General features: G+C 42.3%; 1 protein-coding gene and 1 long non-coding RNA gene across 6 annotated transcripts in view; one reads left to right on the forward strand and one right to left on the reverse strand.

Moving 5' to 3' along the window:
• Positions 1-5,863, forward strand: part of LOC147433906 (uncharacterized) — a 73,656-nt gene extending 67,793 nt beyond the window's left edge. For all 4 annotated transcript variants that reach the window (XR_015185323.1, XR_015185322.1, XR_015185321.1 and 1 more), the window contains one exon: positions 5,584-5,863. This is a non-coding gene — a long non-coding RNA (uncharacterized LOC147433906). The remainder of the gene's footprint in view (positions 1-5,583) is intronic.
• Positions 1-17,608, reverse strand: part of LOC147433907 (structural maintenance of chromosomes protein 5-like) — an 82,988-nt gene extending 65,380 nt beyond the window's left edge. For both annotated transcript variants that reach the window (XM_086490521.1, XM_086490520.1), the window contains exon 1: positions 17,473-17,608. In XM_086490521.1, the coding sequence (XP_086346647.1) occupies positions 17,473-17,555 (83 nt within the window). In that variant the 5' untranslated portion in view covers positions 17,556-17,608. The remainder of the gene's footprint in view (positions 1-17,472) is intronic.
• Between the last annotated feature and the right edge of the window lie 1,228 nt (positions 17,609-18,836).

An 18,836-nucleotide genomic window follows, 5' to 3' on the forward strand; every position in this document is an offset into this window, starting at 1 on the left:
CGAAAGGCTAACTCTGGAGATAGAGACCCTCAGTTCCTCGGATAAAATACACAGTTTTATCGACGGACTAGAACCCAACCTGAAGGATGATGTGCAAAATTTTAACCCAACTACACTCGATGCTGCCATTGCTTATGTCGAATGGCTTGGAGACAATTGCCGTCCAACACGGACCTCATTTATGAACAATCAGTCTTCAACCAGTGGCCGCTTTTCTCAACGTGGTCACCCAAGAAACTTTAATCCTAATTGGCGCTCACTAAAGCAGCCTCGGTCTTCTGGACAACAATTTTCTAGACAGCAGTCTTTTCGGCCTCTGTTCTCTGGACAAGCAGCAACTTCATATAACGGTTCCTCTTCTAGCAACAACAATCGGAATCAAGGACAATTTCGGTCCGACCGTCGACGTAACGGCCGTCGTAATCGTTCAGTAGAGCAACAAGCCTCTTCATCGGCTCCCTCCACCTCTCAGTCCAGCAGCACAGGATTGTGCACAATTTGTGGTGGATCACACAGGTGGTATGCATGCCCAAAGCGTCTAAACCCTTCAAATATACGGCAAAATTCAAATATGGACTCATGTACAGATTCAGAACATTGTCCACCTTCTATAAAGGACAAAGAAAAACAAGCAGTTCGTGCGATTAAAGTATCCAAAGTGGTTAGCGCCGTAATGCTAAATGCCCACAATCGCACCTCAGTTCCTATTGATCTTTCTAACTAGGAGCTCACTCTTCTTGGTTTCATTGGTCAACATCCAATCAATGTGCTCATAGATAGTGGATGTTCCACAAATTTGGTCAGCACTTCTTTAGTCAGCAAGCTTCACCTACCAACCAAACAAAGTTTGGAAGCTTTTCAAGTGGAACTTGCAGATGGTTCATTTTTGAACTGCAACAGGAAACTTCAGCAGTTACAATTTCAAATTCAGGATTACCAGGATCAGTAAGCTTTGCAGTAATGCCCTTATCGCACTACGACATGATTCTTGGTCAATCTTGGCTGTATCAGTATGATCCTGTCATCAGTTTCAGAGATCATTCCATTCGGCTTTATCATGATCATCGAGAAGTAGAACTTCGTGGTCTTTTTAATGCAAAGCCTATCACCTTGGTCTCAGCTTTACAAGTTAAGCGTTTGGTGTGCAAGCGTGATTGTGCAACAGCCTTGATTATGTTGCGAGAAAAATAAGCAGAAACGGAAGAAACCTCAAAATCCTCAACATCACCCACTGCTTACTAGCAACAGCCCTTCTTTAAACCATTCGTGGACTTATTTACTGATGAGCTCCCAACTACATTACCTCCTCGTCTTCCTGTGGATCATACAATCGATTTGATTCCCAGACAACCTCCTCCAGTTCGAGCTCCTTATCGCGTTTCATATTCAGAATCTCAAGAAATTCGGTGACAATTGAAGGATTTATTGGATAAAGGTCATATCCATCCCAACAAAAGTCCTTTTGGCGCTCCAGTTGTCACAAACGGGAGCGCATAACAATATAAAATATACTCGGATAAATAGAATTTATCACTTAATACTGAAGCCAAAGGATATAGAGAGAAATAAACAGAGAGAGAGAGTGAGAAGATCGATACAATACTGGGGACCAGAAGATGGGCTGGTCCCCTCCCTTAAAGAGAATTCTTTATTAGGGAGAATCTTTTTACAAGCACAAGAACCGGAGAAAACCCCTCCGTTCTAAATCTCTGACTCGATGGTCGTTCCTTTTCGTATGGGAAATCCGAGAGACAATCTCTCAATCCTTTTTCCATCTGTACTCGGAGTCGAGACTCCACAGACAATTTCCTAATTCCGTTCCCGGAATTCCCAAGCCTAGGCCGAAGCCTTCTCGCTTCTCCTTCGCGATGAAGTATCTGGAAAGACACACACAAACACGTGTTCGTATAGCGAATCCACAATAGATACCTATCGCTCTTGCGCGAGAAAAGCGACTTTCGTGCTTTGTAGTCTCGCGATCTCTTGCGTTATCTGGCGGGAGAGTCTTCTCTTGCTGATGTTGGTAACTCCTTTTTCAGTGAGGGTATGTGGTGCTTTTATAGCTCCTTGGCCACGGCACGAATAGCTACTCGCGTAGAGATCGCGGCCTTTTTTTTTTTTTTTTTTTTTTTTGGTTCTACCTGAAATAGGGAGAAAGAATTCGCTGGCTGGTTTTGTTGCTTTATTTTCTAAGTAGCTGCCCACTTATTAAGTGGGCGGTCGGCATATTTTAAAATTGGTCTGAACCTGCCCAAAAACTCAATAAAACCTTATAAGTTTAAAACAATGCTTTTCACAACACTTCCCAGGCGTCCCTGGATGCAACCACATGCACAAATGCAATGCAGACATAGATTCCTCGCGGGAAAGCATTTGCTCTTCCCGGAAAACTCGTTAAAATATTCCGCTTTTTAAGAAAAGCTTCTCAGAACCCATCTTTATTCTTGTACTTGCATCTTTCCGCGTATTCCTCTTTCCAGTTTGGATTTCCTCTCGACTATGGATATTCCCTTTCCGATGCACCCGTCACCCACCTTGTGACGCATCAAGAATACCCATCACCTAGTCCTTTCCTACCGAACTTACGGTACAATCCCCTTCACGATGCTCTATGTCACCCATCCTATGACGCATCAGAGATATCCGTTCCCAGATGGTCGGATACTTCTTACTGATGCTCCCTGTCACCCATCCGTTGTGACGCATCAAAAGTACCCGTTCCTGGTGGCCTTACAGATATTCCCTTTTACAGTGCTCCTGTCGTTACTTTGAATGACGCACTAGGGATACTCTGTACTCGGATGTCTCCAGTGAGAAAAACCCTCTCACTTAAAATTCCAAATAAATCATTTAGAATTATTTTTCTGTTAAATAAAACCAATTTAGCAACACCAGTTTTATTGGTAAAAAAGAAGGATGGCTCCATGCGTCTTTGCATTGATTATCGTGCTCTCAATAAGCTAACGATAAAAAACAAATTTCCGTTACCACGCATCAATGAACTCTTTAATCAACTATTGGGTTCAAGGGTCTATTCCAAGATCGATCTGAAGTCAGGTTATCACCAGATTCGCATTAGAATTGGCGATGAATACAAAACAACTTTTCGAACAAAGTATGGTCATTATGAATTTCTGGCCATTCCTTTTGGGTTAACCAATGCCCCAGTAACCTTCATGACCTTGATGAATGAAATTTTTGGCCCTTATTTGGATAAATTTGTGATCATGTACCTCGACGACATCCTTGTCTTCAGTAAAACCATGGCAGATCACAAAGAACACTTGCAGATTGTCTTTGAGACATTACGTACAAATGTGTTGTACATCAACAAGAAGAAAAGCGAGTTTTTCAAGGATCACGTGGAATACCTTGGAATGTAATTTCTGCTACAGGGATTGTTGTGGATCCAAAGAAGATTAAGGCCATTGTTGACTGGCCTCTACCTCTCACTATTACAGATGTGCGATCTTTCTTGGGTCTTGCTAATTTTTATCACACCAAACTCCATAAGTTCTCAGATATTGCTTCTCCTCTAACGGAATTGACAAAGAAGGATAAGCTACATTGGACTCCAAAAGCAGAAAAGTCTTTCAATGAACTCAAGCATGCTTTGACGACAACACCTGTCTTAGCAATTGCAGATCCTACTCAACCATTTGACGTGATGACTGATGCTTCTGATCAAGCATCAGGTGGTGTTCTCATGCAAAATGATCGTATCATTGCTTTTGACAGTCGAAAATTTTCAACAATACAAATGCGATACCCAATATATGATAAGGAATTTTTGGCTATCATACATGCTTACCGCACTTGGAAACATTATCTTCTTGGCGCAGATTCAGTGGTTAAAACAGATCATCAGTCTTTAACGTATATTTTTTACTCAACCAGTGATGAATCCTCGTCAAAGAAGATGGGTTGAATTTTTGGCAAATTTTCACATGGTGATTCAGTATATGCCTCGTCTACAAAATGTGGTAGCAGATGCTTTGAGCCGCATGTCTCAAGCAACCAATGTTGCCATAACAAATGTGCAGATGGAAATTCCTGCGTGTTTCAAGAATGACTATTTGACAAACAAAGACTTTGGAGATGTTTTTCGAGCCCTCAAATCTCTAAGTCCCACTCCGTAAGAGATGAATATGTTTGCAGCATATACAATAGTGGATGAGTTACTCTACTACATGGATAGTATTTGTGTTCCACACAAAGGATTTTTGAGGAAGATTTTGATACAAGAACATCATGAAGTACCTTTTGTTGCACATCCTGGAATTAACAAAACATATTGGCTTTTGTCAGCAACATATTTTTGGCCGCAGATGCAAGCATGTGTTATTAAGTCTGTGAAAGCTTGTCACTCATGTCAGATCATGAAAGCTTCTCGACAATTACCTCAAGGTTTACTTCAACCTTTACCTGTGCCAAGCGAAAGATGGGAAAGTATCAGCATGAATTTTATTACCACTTTGCCTCGATCCCCTAAAGGCAATGCTCAAATTCTTGTGGTAGTTGATCGATTTTCCAAAATGACGCATTTTATACCTTGCAAGAAAACAGTTTCTGCTCCGAATGTTGCAACACTTCGTACAACATATTTTCAGATTGCATGGATTATCATCATAACCGATAGAGATCCAAAGTTTACAGGACATTTCTGGACATCACTATTCAAGTCTCTTGGCACCAATTTATTGTTCAGTTCAGCCTACCATCCTCAAATAGATGGTCAAACAAAAAGAGTGAACCAAATTTTAGAAGAGATTCTTCGACATTACATTCAGACTCGATTAGCATCTTGGGAGGATTATTTGCCACTTGTGGAGTTTGCTTATAATAACTCTCCTCATTCGGTAACTCGTATGACACCATTTCAAGCAGCATATGGACATACTCCTCTTGTGCCTACTAACTTTGTTTTTCAACACAAAGTAACGTTAGCAGATCAATTGGTTCAAGAAATGCAAGATGTCCTTCTACAGATTCGAGATAAATTACTACATGTTCAACATTATCAGAAGCAAGCAAATAAGCATCGTCGATATGCAGAATTTAAAGAAGGTGACTTGGTCTTATTGTATGTAGCACCTCATCGCTACAAAACAGTGAAGTCAGTCTTCCCAAAATTGCGACCTCGCTTCTATGGACCTTTCAAGATCATCAAGAAGAATTCAGTTCTCAGCTATAAGTTGGAACTTCCGCCTTCATGGAGAAAAATTCATCCAACTTTTCACATTTCCTGGTGCAAATAGTATATTCAAGGAGATTCAGACTTATCTTCTTATGTGTTAGAAAATGAAGATGAACACAATATTCTTGTCCCAGAAAAGATTCTCAATGTTCGTCAACAAGAAACCAAACAAAAGATCATAACTGAATTTCTTGTTAAGTGGATGGACTTAGATGAGTCAGATTCTACTTGGCAAACTGATGAAGAAATGCAACAATACCCTCACCTCCTTCAAGAATTCTTCAACCAACGACAAACTTTCATTTGACACATGGGTTTTATTTTAAGAGGGAGGGAATGTCACGTTTATGACTTAACTACATTACAATACTTACTCATTGATGCAGATACGCGAAGTGTCATGCTAAGGAGGACCCCTGCGCTTGGATGGTCACACCCCTTCGCCCAAGAGACATGCCTCTTCGCCAAAAGCCACACTCCTTCGACGACTAGTCGCACCCCTTCTCTCTACAGGTGCAACTCTTCGCCCAATGGTTGCAACTCTTCGCCGAAAGGATATGTCTTTACATCTAAAGTCATGTCTCTTCACCAAGAGATATGTCTTTTCATTTATGTCTCTTCGTCTCCTATATAAGGAGCCCTTGTATCACAACTTCAATCAATCAATCAAACACAGAGTCTTCTAAGTCTTTCTTTGAGTTCAGTTCAGTTTCTTAAGTCTTAATCATGAGTTTAAGTACTTAATAAAGGATTCGTACCTAGAATCCTCACACAGAGCACTCCAAGATTCGGAGAGCTGCCTCTTATTTTAAGAGGAATGCTCGAACTTGGTGGTCCACGCTTCTTTTAAACAAGACTGCGCCAGCTAAATGGCTGAAATTTAAAAAGCTTTTTATTTCTTCTTAGCTAACTCAAGAGTATGAACGCGATATACGAGCTGCTTGGAATAATCTTCGGATGACCAAGAGAGATATAGTGGAAGCTTATTGCGAGAGATTCTGAAGCTCTTTTCTACCCACCTCTTCATTCAAGAAGACCTCGTTCAGAGAACAGATTGAGCGGTTTACCTTGGGTCTACCTACAGAGATCCGAGATCATTGCTTGAAACAGAAGTCAGCTTCTATTCAGGAGTTGATGAGTCATGCGAAGCGGGGTTTTGCCATTCACTCTAGCAGTCTGACCTACCCACCGATGAGGCCATGACAAAACGAGCCGAACAGACTTCAGCGAATGAAAGTAGAAAGAGAAAGAGCAACCCAGAAAAGAAGGATGCACGACCTAAGCTTACTCCTCAAGAGAGAGCCCGCTTCATCAAGGAGGGGAAGTGCTTTGGATGCGGAGAACGTGGACATATCTCCGTGAAGTGCCCTAAAAAGGCACAGAAAGAACGGAACGACAAGGACGACGAAAGGCCTGAGAGTTCGAGAGCAGCTGAGGAACGTGGCAGAAAAGGCAGATAAAAAGCAAAACTGGTACCACATGGCGTGGGGCCAGAACCGAATCAAATGAATGAAAGTACTAACTTTGCCGCTCTTGGGACAAAGTGAAGGATCAGGAAGCTCTTTTGAAGGAGCCAAGGCCAACTTCTTTTCACTTGGAATTGGCGGCTCGATTTGGAACTACGCCCAACACGCTAAGGCCACAGGTGGCGGTAGTTCGAGTGGCACCCGGATGGGATATTGCCATTACACCGAGCATTGGCAAACTTTGTTTGCAATGAAAGGGGTGTTCAGGGCACGCGAGTGACGTTCCACTCGAAATCCCTTGGTACCACAAGAACTACGCCGTGGTTGACTACCGGGCCGAGAAAGCGACTTTGACAAATGAAGGACTCAAAGATTGTACTTGATGAACTTCAATTTCTTTACTCATTCTTTTGGGAGAGAACTGAACGATGGATAAAGGTCGAATATGTTTTGACCTGAACAAAAGAACGCCAAGATTTTTCTCCACACTCATGCCGATTGCCTTTTTTTTGGAGGGCCTGTAGATCATACCATTGATCTGATACGTGGAAGCACACCACCAAACCGGCCACCTTACCGTGTGAGCCGAGCACAGAATGAAGAGATTATGAACCAACTGAAAGACCTCTTGGAAAAGGGTCTTGTCCAACCTAGTACTTCACCGTATTGCTATAAATACTGTGCATGCAATGTAGATGAACATAGAGACGGAGTGACAACCCGTTCATCAAACACATGCAAACAATGCGCTCGAATCTTTTCTATTTGATCGAAATCAATCAACTGTGGCAAATCACAATGGAAATCCCCAAGCTTGGTGCTCATACAATCATGTGCTCGTTCAGAAACTGTGTCATGCCAAGGAAGAGACATGGAATGTGACTTCCTGACATACAAACTTTTCAACTTTTCATGAACAATCCGCATACATTCGTGCTCATCCATGAGAGAAACGTGCTCAGCATGCAATATGTCATGCCTAGAAAAAGGGATCACATAACGATGCTCACTAAAATACAGGAAACCTTCACGAATGAAACACTCGAACAATGTGTGCTATCAATCATGCGAACACATAATACTTCCTGTGATGGTTCTTTGGACCAAGGCTCGAGAGCTAAGATCGCTTCTTCGCGATCTATCGAATCTTCTTGTGGGGGATCTGTGGACCTCGACTCGAAAGCCAAGATCGATTCTTGGTGATTGATCGAATCTGCAACGAGGTTAGCTTCGCTAGGAAAAGCATTCACTAATACCTCATCTGTGCGAACAATCACATCTTCTTCATGCAACTCATCATGCTTGTCATTGTCATCCAAATCATCATGCAAATCATTATCCGTCAAATCATCATGCTTCTCATAATCATGCAAGTTTTGTGTGTCATGCTGTGGAGAAAAAGAGACTGAGAGAGTCTCCTTATCTCGAATCCTTTCAATCTTGTCCTGCATATTAGCAATGAGAGATGGAGAATGAGCAATGTCCTCTCCATGAATGACAATAGGAGAATCCTTTTAGCATTGAGAGTTATAGTGTTAGTCAGAAAATCCATGAGAGCGTCATTATCACGAAACCATCAAATACCCAAAATCATATCACATCTTGAGAGAGGAGAAACAACAAATCTTCTAGTGAAGGCAGTGTGTTGAATTGCAAACAACACATCAAGGCATTCCTCAGTGATGAGAGCGTCCATACCAGGACGAAAGCCAGAGACCTTGATAGGAGATCTCGGACTAACTTCGAGACGGGCTCTCTCAACAAGAGAGGGACTGATCACATCATGCATACTACCTGGGTCAAACAATATGACAAAACGGTGCCCCGACGTACGACCATAACATTTAATGAGAGAATCATCAATGAGAGGGTCCTGAGAAACTTTGGGCACAATCGTGTTATCATTCATTGCATTGACAGATGTAGTGGTTGCTGTGGGTTCTTTAGATTCATTCGATTCAAGCTTAGGACATGCTCTTTTTATGTGACCCTTATTGTGATAATGAAAACAACGACCTTCTTTAGAATAAGTACTTTGTTCTTCCGACGTGATATATCCTCCTACAATTCCTTGTGCTACCTTTTCATCTGGAGTAAGCTTAGGTTTAGCAGTTGTGTTAGCCTTACCCTTAGATTCATTGGAAGAATTCTTTGATGAGAGACTGTTGGAAGATTGGTTAGAAGAGTTATCATTCTTACCGTTTTGAGGGTTCTGAGAAGTCTGTGAGGTACTTGTGGAAGTCTTGTTCTCCTTAGGCTTTCCCTTGTTGTGCCTAAGGAGAAGTCTCAAAACGGTAAGAACGCTACCACCTTGTTGAGATCGATTGGATCGAATACCTCGACATCGTACTTGATATACTCGTCCAATCCAAACAGAAAAGCCTCTTTGTGCTCATCATCCGACATGCGTAATTGGGTACCTAGCTGTAAAACACGATTAGAAAAAGACATAACCGGCATACCATTTTGCTTGAGAGCGCGCCAATCGTCCTTCAATCGTGTGAGGTACTGAGGTGGCATAAACCGCGCCTTGAGCTTGTCTTAGAAATCAGCCCAACTAAAAGAGAGGGGCGTGAAATCGTCGGCTGCCTCAAGGTGTGCGGCTAGCTATGCCTCTTGCCATGCGTGGTACCAATTGATGGCATCACCGGCAAGGTACATAGCTGCCGTCAAAACTTTGTTATTTCCTGTCTTCTTAGTTGTCGCAAAATAAGCATTAAATTGATGCAACCAAGAATGAATAAGCGTAGCATCCATATTACCGTCATACTTACTGAAAGTCAACTTTTCTGTGAGTGGATGGTTGGAATCCGCGTCGTGGCTTGCGCCACTTCACGAACTTCCACGATCTTTGGGTGGTTCGATCTTCGAGGCTAGGATTTGGGCAATAAATTCTTGATTGCGAAGCTCCCTTTGAGCTTCACGCTCGGCGTCCTTTTCTGCTTTTCGTGCATTTCGTTCATCACGCTCGCGTTCGAGAGCAAGTCGAATTTCTTCTTGTTTTGCGGCAAGAGCAATGCGCTCACAATCCTGAGCAAGTCGATTTTCTTCTTGTTGTGCAGCAAGTGTTGCGTTTCTTTCATCGCACTCGCGGTCCTTGGCTTCTTGTGCACGGTCCTTTGCTGCTTGTTCTTCTGCTTTGCTTGCGATTTGTGCGAATGCAACTCCATTCGTTTCTTGTTGTTGTGCCATCATGTCCAACATCGACTTGACCATCATCTCCATAGGAGTGAGGACAACTCGTGGCATAGATGGCGAAGGGGGAGGGTTGGAAAAATCATCTCCGGGTGGGGACGAGTCTTCATCGCCTCTCTCATGCTCATCGCCTGTATGCGAAGTATCCATTCCGCTTTGGGTGACAACCATGCACTATGATCTTGGGGTCTTAAGCTCGCGAGGAATTTGGGTTCTTGAGGGTCTTGGTTCTTGAGGTCCTTGATTCGTGAGAATCTTGGGTTCTTGAGGTTCTTGAGGTTCTTGAAGTTCTTGAGTCTTGAGGGTCTTGGGTTCTTGAGGTTCTTGAGGTTTTCTTGTGCTTGCAAATCGCGTTGGAGAAGGATCTTCTCTTCACCCGAGTTCTACCCTTTTCTGCAAACGCACACTCTGCAGAGTGGTGAGGGCTCACATTCTGCAGAGCATTTGGACACAGACTCTGAGAGTGAAGCCCGAACCACTCTCTTGTACTTTGAATTGATTAATACAAAAAGAAATACCGAAAGGGACGCCAGTCTTTGGGGCCAACATCTCTAGGCACGGAACTCCGCCGGGCCAGTGCAAATCTATTGTGAACTGTGAACTGTTTTGAAGTGGTTATTTGGTGATGTCGTGATTGATTCTTGACTTGGAGTGTCCAAGTTTTGTTACAAAACCTCGTGTTCCGAGGATGTTTACAGAGCAAGAATTGGAAGAGGTGGTTGATACACGGATCAGTCAACTTTTGGACGCGAACAATAAAGCCAAAAAGCATGACAAAAAGCAGAAGAAAGGAATTGACTTCCCGGGTTATTTGGGTCATCAATCTACTTTTACATCAGCGAAAAAGTAGAAGAAGCGTGTACGATTTGAAGGACTACCCAGTTCTTCTTCTTCTTCTTCTTCTTCTTCTTCTAACAGTTCTGCTATCTCTTGGAGATCCGTTCTTCAAGATTGTACGTCGATTTCCACTTCAGAGGCTGAGTTCTAGCTCTTCTAATTCGAGCGAAGAAGACAGAAAAGGGAAAAAGCGAAGCAAAAAGCAAAGCTTTGAAAAGGGCAAGAAAAAGACCCAGTTTCTGACAGTTCTACGGAGGACTCGTCCTCCGACAGTTCGGACTCTGACGATCACAGGTTTTATGCCAAAAAAGAAAGCATTTTTACAGAGCCAATCAATATGATTTCGTCGACAACAAGGGCAAAAAGCCCAAAGAATTCAAGGAGGGAGGACACGCGTAAAGTTTGAGCACTTTTCAGGGTTTCGAGATGCTCCCAAGACTTTAGCCTTTATCCAACAGTTTGACATAGCATTCTCTGGAGGCCGCTATACAGAGCACTCCAAGATCAGACGGGCGACATCCTTTCTGAAAGGCAATGCACGGACTTGGTGGTCCACTCTATTGTTAAGGAAAAAAGCGCCGACAAAGTGGTTGAAATTTAAGAAACTCTTTATTTCTTCATGGCTCACACAAGAATACGAACGAGACGTGATTATTGACTGGAACCATGGTCGGATGGTCAAGACAAAATCATTGGATTCTTACTGTAAAAAATTTTGGGAAATTTTTCTACTCGTTTCATCCTTGTAAGAATATCAGTTTTAGGGAACAAATTGAACGATTTAGTTGTGGGCTTCTCAAAGAAATTCGAGACTACTATCTCGAACAGAAGTCCGAGTCTATACAACAGTTGATGGGACATGCGAAGTGGGGATTTGCTATACATTCGTGTTAGGTGCAGCGGAATGAATGTTGTATTTTCTCAAGATTAGTGATCTTTATTGCTCAAGGTTCCTTTTAGTTCTTAGGGAAAGAGAGAGCTTTCCGTCTTGTAGAGTGCTATGGTCACGAACAAAGTGAGTGGATATTGTGCGTGCAAGTGAATGAGACAGAGAAGGAGAGAGAAGAGATACGACACCGAGAGGTCGTAAAACCCTCCTCCGAAGGCCCCACTCTCGTCGGCGAGAGTGGTCTAACATGATTGCACAAAGGTGTACAATGCGAACGCAATGGACTGATGCAATGGGACTATGCCGATGACGACGACGGTGATGACGACGACGACTTGATGGCTGAAAGCTGAGATCTTCTAACTACTGAATTCTGGGACTGTTTCAGTGGCTGAAAATGACTGTTTTGGCTGTGTTTTTATGGCTGAAAACGGGGGAGCATCTACAACCTTCTTGGGGTGGTTCTGCTACTGTGTCATGGCGGAAAACCTGCGTTTTCTTCAAGGCTGAACTGCAGATTTCCTAGCGTTAGTGGTTGGGGCTGAAATCGCTTGACAAGCTGAGATTGGCTGGCGTTTTTGCTATGGAAAACGCTGATGAAGGGGTAGCGTTTTTGCAATGAAAAACGCTGGGCTGAGGGTGTTGTGGGTCGATCATGCAAGGGAACTGTCGCCAAAAGGGGGAAGCTTCAAGGCGAGGCTGATGCTGTGAAAAACGCCAAGGCTAGGAAAGGATGGCGATGGATCTTGATGCTGAGGGGGGGTACTGCTGAGAAGTTGCCTGTTGAGCGGGAAGCTCTTGCTGCCTCTTCTGCCAGAAAGTGCTAACTTGGGTTTGCTTATATATTAACTTAGCAAAATTGCCCTACTTACTTTTGTTGGAAAGTCACTTAAAAATAATAAGTGAAAATACCAATAAATAGGAAAATAGGCTAAATGCACTGGAAAATTCCCCTAACTGATGCTAATGGATTCTGATGGGAATTCCGATGATCATGCTGTGTGCAACCGGAGGATATGCATCTATGCTAAGTGATTGGGCATGCACGGTCTATGAATAGACTCACAAAAGTGCCAGATCACTGCTAATCTAAACTGACTAAACTAACGGGAACCCTGCTATGGTGTAGCTTGTCCACGGACACATAGGATTGGGATGTGTCATGTGACAATTCGGGTAAATTGACTTACCCATCAGATGAACCTTCAACAAGTCATAGCAAAAACAATCGACGAAGAGATAGACTACCTTCACTGACAGAAGATCAAAGAGATGAATATTTCAAAGCAGGGAAGTGTTTTGAATGTGGAGAACAAGGACATATCGCAACAAAGTGTCCCAAAAGGACACAAGAATCAGAATGATTGGCACATTGACAAAACAACAGAACGAGGTGATACTTGTTTCATAAGAGGTTTTTTTTTTTTGAATTAGCATTATTTGGCTTCATGGATTTATGAAACCAGACTTTTTGGAAGATGATTTTGAATTTTGAATAAAACTATAGTTTTTCGAAAGACTCTGGAAAAAAGAGCAGGATTAAGAATGAGATGGAGCAGTGACAACTCCTGAATGAACCTGATAACGAATCATGAATCACGATGATTCAATGGAATGAATGACTCGATCACTATGTTTAATGAACTTAGTGATAGATTGGGATCCCCAGAAAAGATTTATCGCACACGACAGTGCTTGAGGGAAAAGATGTCTCGCACACGACAGTGCTTGAGGCATAGTTACACGGAACGGGAACGAGGGGCTCTGGGACGTTTCCGGAATTGGGGACCCTCGGGGTGGCGGAACGGGAACGGAGGCCGGAACGGTAGCCTCGAGGGAAAGGGAGAGGGAGAGGGAGAGAGAGCCTTGCGGGAGAGGGTGAGGTAGAGAGCTTGAGAGAGAGAAGGTTTAAAGCCCTTCTTTATATAGGAGAGGATAGAAATAACACCCCCCCCCAAAAGTTCAAAAAACCTGTCCCAAACTCTCATTTTTTAGAACTTTGGTGTTCGGATTTGCCATTCCGCGTTCTGGATGCCGTTCCAGCCATTCCGGGCCCCGTTCCAGTTATGCCCGAGAAGGGAACGACGTTCCGGTCCCGTTCCCGTTTCCAGGAGACGCCGGGCTTGGGAACGCGTTCCGTCAACGGGAGGGCCCCATTCCGCCCGTTCCTTGTTACACTGGCTTGAGGTGAAAGATTTCTTGCACACGGCAGTGCTTGAGACGAATGACTACTTGCATACGACAGTGCTTGAGTCGAAAAATCTCTATAGACATGATTGCAATATGGGATTAGTTAACCCGACATCAATGAGGATGTGGTTATTAAATACATTGCTGGCAGTCATTGTCTGAGATTTGGAATGATTTTTAAATGTGATGTCATGTGCAGTAATGTGACTGGAGTCTTTGTACATGTGCTAGATGTGTCGTGTCTAGTGCGTCGATACTAACAGTCAGTGTCTACTAAGACAATTTATGGCCTGTTTGTCTGTGTTGCAGGTGTAATTGAAGGCGATTACAATTCTTTCAAGAGGGGGGTATATCACAAACTGGTGACGTGGCATGCTCGGACGCACAGGCAACAAGGAAACAGTTTCCGCATATCGCGCTGACATGCTGATGTGGCTGTTCTACGGATTTCCGCAAATTGCGCTGATGCTTTTTTGTTGGGCAGATTTTTGGGATCATTTGCTTTTGGACAAATTGCTTTAAGGGATTATTTTCTTTTGAGTTTAATTGCTTTTGGGGGCTCTGCTTTTGGCATCCCTTGTAAGAATAAAAAAGCCTTCAGGGCCTCTCTCTTCAGAGCATCTGGACGCAGAGTCTGAGAGCAAAGGTTCCAGCGGGAGGAGTTATCCTTTGCTCAAAGATTAATATAAAAGAAATCCGAAAGGGGCGCCAGTCTTTGGGGCCAATCTCTCTTGGTACGGAACTACGCCGGGCCGTGTCGACCAAATTGAATTGTGATTTTAAAGTTGTGAAGTATTTTAAGTGATTCTCTCTCGTGTCGCGGTAGAATCTTGACTTGGAGTGTCCAAGTCTGTTACAGGCTCTGATACCACTGTAACAAACTTGGACACCCCAAGTGTGGATTCTATCGCGACACGAGAGAGAATCATGTAAAATACTTCACAACTTTAAAATCACGGTTCAATTTGGTCGACACGGCCCGGCATAGTTCCAAGCCAAGAGAGATTGGCCCCAAAGACTGGCGCCCCTTTCAATATTTCTTTTATATTAATCTTTGAGCAAAGTATAACTCCCGCAGGAACCTCTGCTCTCAGAATCTGCGTCTAGATGCTCTGAAGAGAGAGGCCTTGAGGGCTCTTTTATTCTTACAAGGAATACCAAAAGCAGAGTCCCCAAAAGCAATTAAACTCAAAAGCAAATAATCTCTTAAAGCAATTTATCCAAAAGCAACTGATTACAAAAATCTGCCCAACAAAAAGCATAAACGTAATTACGAAAATCCGTACAATAGCCACGTCAGCATGTCAGCGGGATATGCGGAAACTGTCCCCTGTTGCCTATGCATCTGGGCATGCCACGTCACCAGTTTGTGACACAGCCTATGGGGGTTTCTGAAAATGCTACTCAACCTATTACTGATGCAGACGTACATGATGTACTTCATGTGGCAAGGGCTGAGAATGAGCAGGCTAGAGGTATGCCAAAATGGCTGGTGCATACTTTGCGTGACAGTAAATTGGATGTAGCTTTATCTAGTCATACGCGTTCAGGTTCTCGCCATGCATCTTATGTGTCAAATTGTTATGCTTTGGTTGTTTCTAGTTTATGTGATGTGGAGGAGCCTCTATCTTTTTATAAGCACAGAATTCAGAAAATTGGATGACTGCCATGCAATCAGAATATGATGCACTTATGGAAAATGACACATGCACTTTATGTGATTTGTCTCTTGGCAAAAAGGCCATTGGTACGAAGTGGGTTTACAAGTTGACACGTAAGCTAGATGGTGAAATTGATTGCTATAAGGCTCGACTTGTTGCAAAAGGTATGCACGGCAAAAAGATATAGATTATGAAGAGACTTTTTCTCCCCCTTGTCATATGACTACTGTTTGTTTTCAATGTGCATTGGCAGCTCACTTTATATGGGATGTACATCAATCAGACATTGTTACTTCTTTCTTAAATGGTGATATATTTTAGGAAGTTTATGTAACGTGGCCTTGCGGTTTTGTCAAGAAAGGACAAGAAGATAAAGTGTGCAAATGTAAAACAACTTTGTATGGGTTGAAGCAGTCTCCTCATGCTTGGTATGAGAAAGCTGACACTCATTTGGTTAAACGAGGCTTTCGTAACAATCCAACAGAAAGTACTTTGTATGTCAAGCGTGAGGGTAATGTATTTCTCATCGTGGTTCTATATGTGGATGATTTGTTGATTATTGGCCCAAATGAGACACATATTGTTAAATTTAAGGCTGATTTGAATGCTACTTTCAAGATGAAAGACTTAGGATTGTTGCATCATTACTTGGGCATACAGTTTAAGTAGTGTAATGGTGGTATTGCCTTGTGTCAAACAAACTATATAGAATCATTACTATGTAAGTTTGGACTTGAGGACTACAAACCTGTTGCTACTCCCATGAAAATATGTTTGAAATTGAATCTTCATGATGCTGGTGATCCCGCCGATGTTACTGTTTACCAAACTACTTTTGGATGTCTTATTTGTTTTTGTTTCGTGCTCGATAGTTCATGCATATCATGGTTGAGCAAGAAGCAACCTACTATGGCCACTTTCAGTTGTGAGGTTGAGTACAGGGCAGTATTCACAACTACGATTGAGTGTGCATGGCTCAAATGCCTTATGATTGGACTACCAACATCATCTACACTAACAGTCAGAGCGCATTGGCAGTTGCGAGGAACCCAGTTTTTCATGCTCGCACAAAGCACATTGAGGTGTATTACCACTATGTCAGAGAAAGACTCTCAGCAGGAGAGATCGGCCTCGCTTATGTATCGACACAGGACAACCTTGCAAATCTATTCACAAAGACATTGCTTCTTGAGAAGTTCAAAGCTTTCCGCAAAGCTTTGGGCTTACTCTCCTTTGTGAATTGATCATGTCCTCAAGGCATGACACAATGCACTTCCCTATACACTATGTGCCAACTCTCGTTCACCACATCACTTCTAGGGGGGATTATCATATATATGTGGTAGTGATGTGTGTGAACACACTTAGGACCATCGGAGAATCTTTTCTCTCATTAGGATGTTTTTTCCCGTGCATTGTATAAACGCCCTGTAACCCTATTTCCAACATATCTGACTTCTCGCTATCTCACCTACAGCTTTGCGGAACGAAGCACTCAAAGCTCAGAGTCTATATGATTGTTCTTCTCAGAGCAATCCGATCCAAAACTGCAACTATAAACTTTTTGAAAAAGCATCTTTTTTAGAAGTTGCTTTTTGAGAAAGTTGTTTTCTTTTTCTTTTCTTGGGAGAAAGTGCTTTGTGAAAGAAGGCACTTTTTGGAAGAAAGTGCTCTTTGAACGAACAAAAAACGGATGAGAATTTGGATATGTATCAAAAAGTCAAAGTTGATCCTCTCAACGAGGCCTCCACATCCGGAGGAATCATCCCGTGAATTGTCCCATGGGTCTTTGTTGTATGGCATCTATCTCTGTATTTCATTTTTTTAGTTTCTAGGGCATCTTTCATGTAGCTCTGTTCCCACAAGTGGTATACACGTATGTATTTCTTACGTTTTAGGTCGGTTGTAACTGTTATTCAGCTTTGTACCAAACAATGGTATACACGTATGATGGTTGTAACTTTTGAGTCATTTTGGAGACGTTTATAGTACTCTCTCGCTCTCTCTCTCTCTCTCTCTCTCTCTCTCTCATAACACCTGTTGGCAGAAGTGAGGCGAGGGGAAGGCTCCCCCACCAGGACTGGGATTCTCGAGCGCTTGCATGCAGTCGCCTCCACCATAGCTGGATTCTCAAATGGAAATTAATTTTTTCCCGCTTAGGACTAGTGTGTGCATGAATGTTTACACACGTAACCAGCGCCGCCCGCCATCGGAATTACTGATTTAAAAAAGAGAAAATTAACCAAAATTCATGGAAATTCCCAAAATATCCTTGCAATTTTCAAAATTCCCTGAAAGCCACTCTAATTTGGACAAATCTGCCCTCAAATTTTACCAAAATTATTGGTTTGTCCCTTAAATTTTGCCCAAATTCCCAAAATACCCCTCAAATTTTTGAAAACATCTCTCAATATATACATGTTAGAACTTTTGATAAAAACAATTATGCTCTTCTTATTTTTTGAGGGACTTTTGGACACACGAGATAAAGTAACTCGTGATTTTCACATCCAAATGCCATATTGCTTTGTCCAATGGTTTTAATTTTTCTAAGATAGGTTTATCTTATTATTGTAAGGAATCAAGTATGTGAAAATGGTAAAAAAGTACAAGGATATCATGGGAATTTTCAAAATTAGAGAGGTAGTTTGGAAATTTACACAAATTTCAAGGGTATTTTGGTAATTTTCTCTTTACGAAAAGATACGTCTTCACGATTGTGACGTATTGGTTGAACCATTGGCTATTGTCATCCATGCCCTAGGTTTGAAATTGGGCACTACCCATTATTATGGATGGGTCTAGGTACTGCCCAAGCTCCCTTTTTCACGGAGCCAACTGGCAAGAGGCACTTGTTATCCGCCTCATACTACACACTTGAGTGTCAAATATAGCGCTTAGAGTGTATTGACCTTACTATGGATTTTTTTGGCCCAAGGAAAGCAAGTAGACCCCATTTTGATTTAAATGAAGAGATCAATATAAGAACGAGAAACAAATGGCGGGTCTATGATGTGGCACTACCCTATGAAATAGCATGAGGATTTTTTTAAAAGTTCATTAACGCAAATATGATCAATTATTGTTTGTTTGTTTGTATGTCTCGCCTTGTGCTTGTGTACTTTATATTCCAATAAGTTTAGCTTAAAGTGGGAGGAGAGGGGAACAATTATTGAAACAAAGTTCTTTGAATCATACCAAATGGCTAAACAATATTACGACAAGATAATTGGGTTGCACAGGTCACGGCATAGACTTGGTGATAGGCATATACAGAGAATCATACTCCATTGGTACATTGAAACCATTTGTACAAAATAAATAATACTTCTACAATATCCTCATTTTCCCTTCTCAATCTATTCATAAACTATACAAAGCAATAGGAAAATGATTAGACT

This window comes from Adiantum capillus-veneris, chromosome 19, assembly GCF_014529385.1.
Source record: "Adiantum capillus-veneris isolate H3 chromosome 19, ASM1452938v2, whole genome shotgun sequence".
NCBI lineage: Eukaryota > Viridiplantae > Streptophyta > Polypodiopsida > Polypodiales > Pteridaceae > Adiantum > Adiantum capillus-veneris.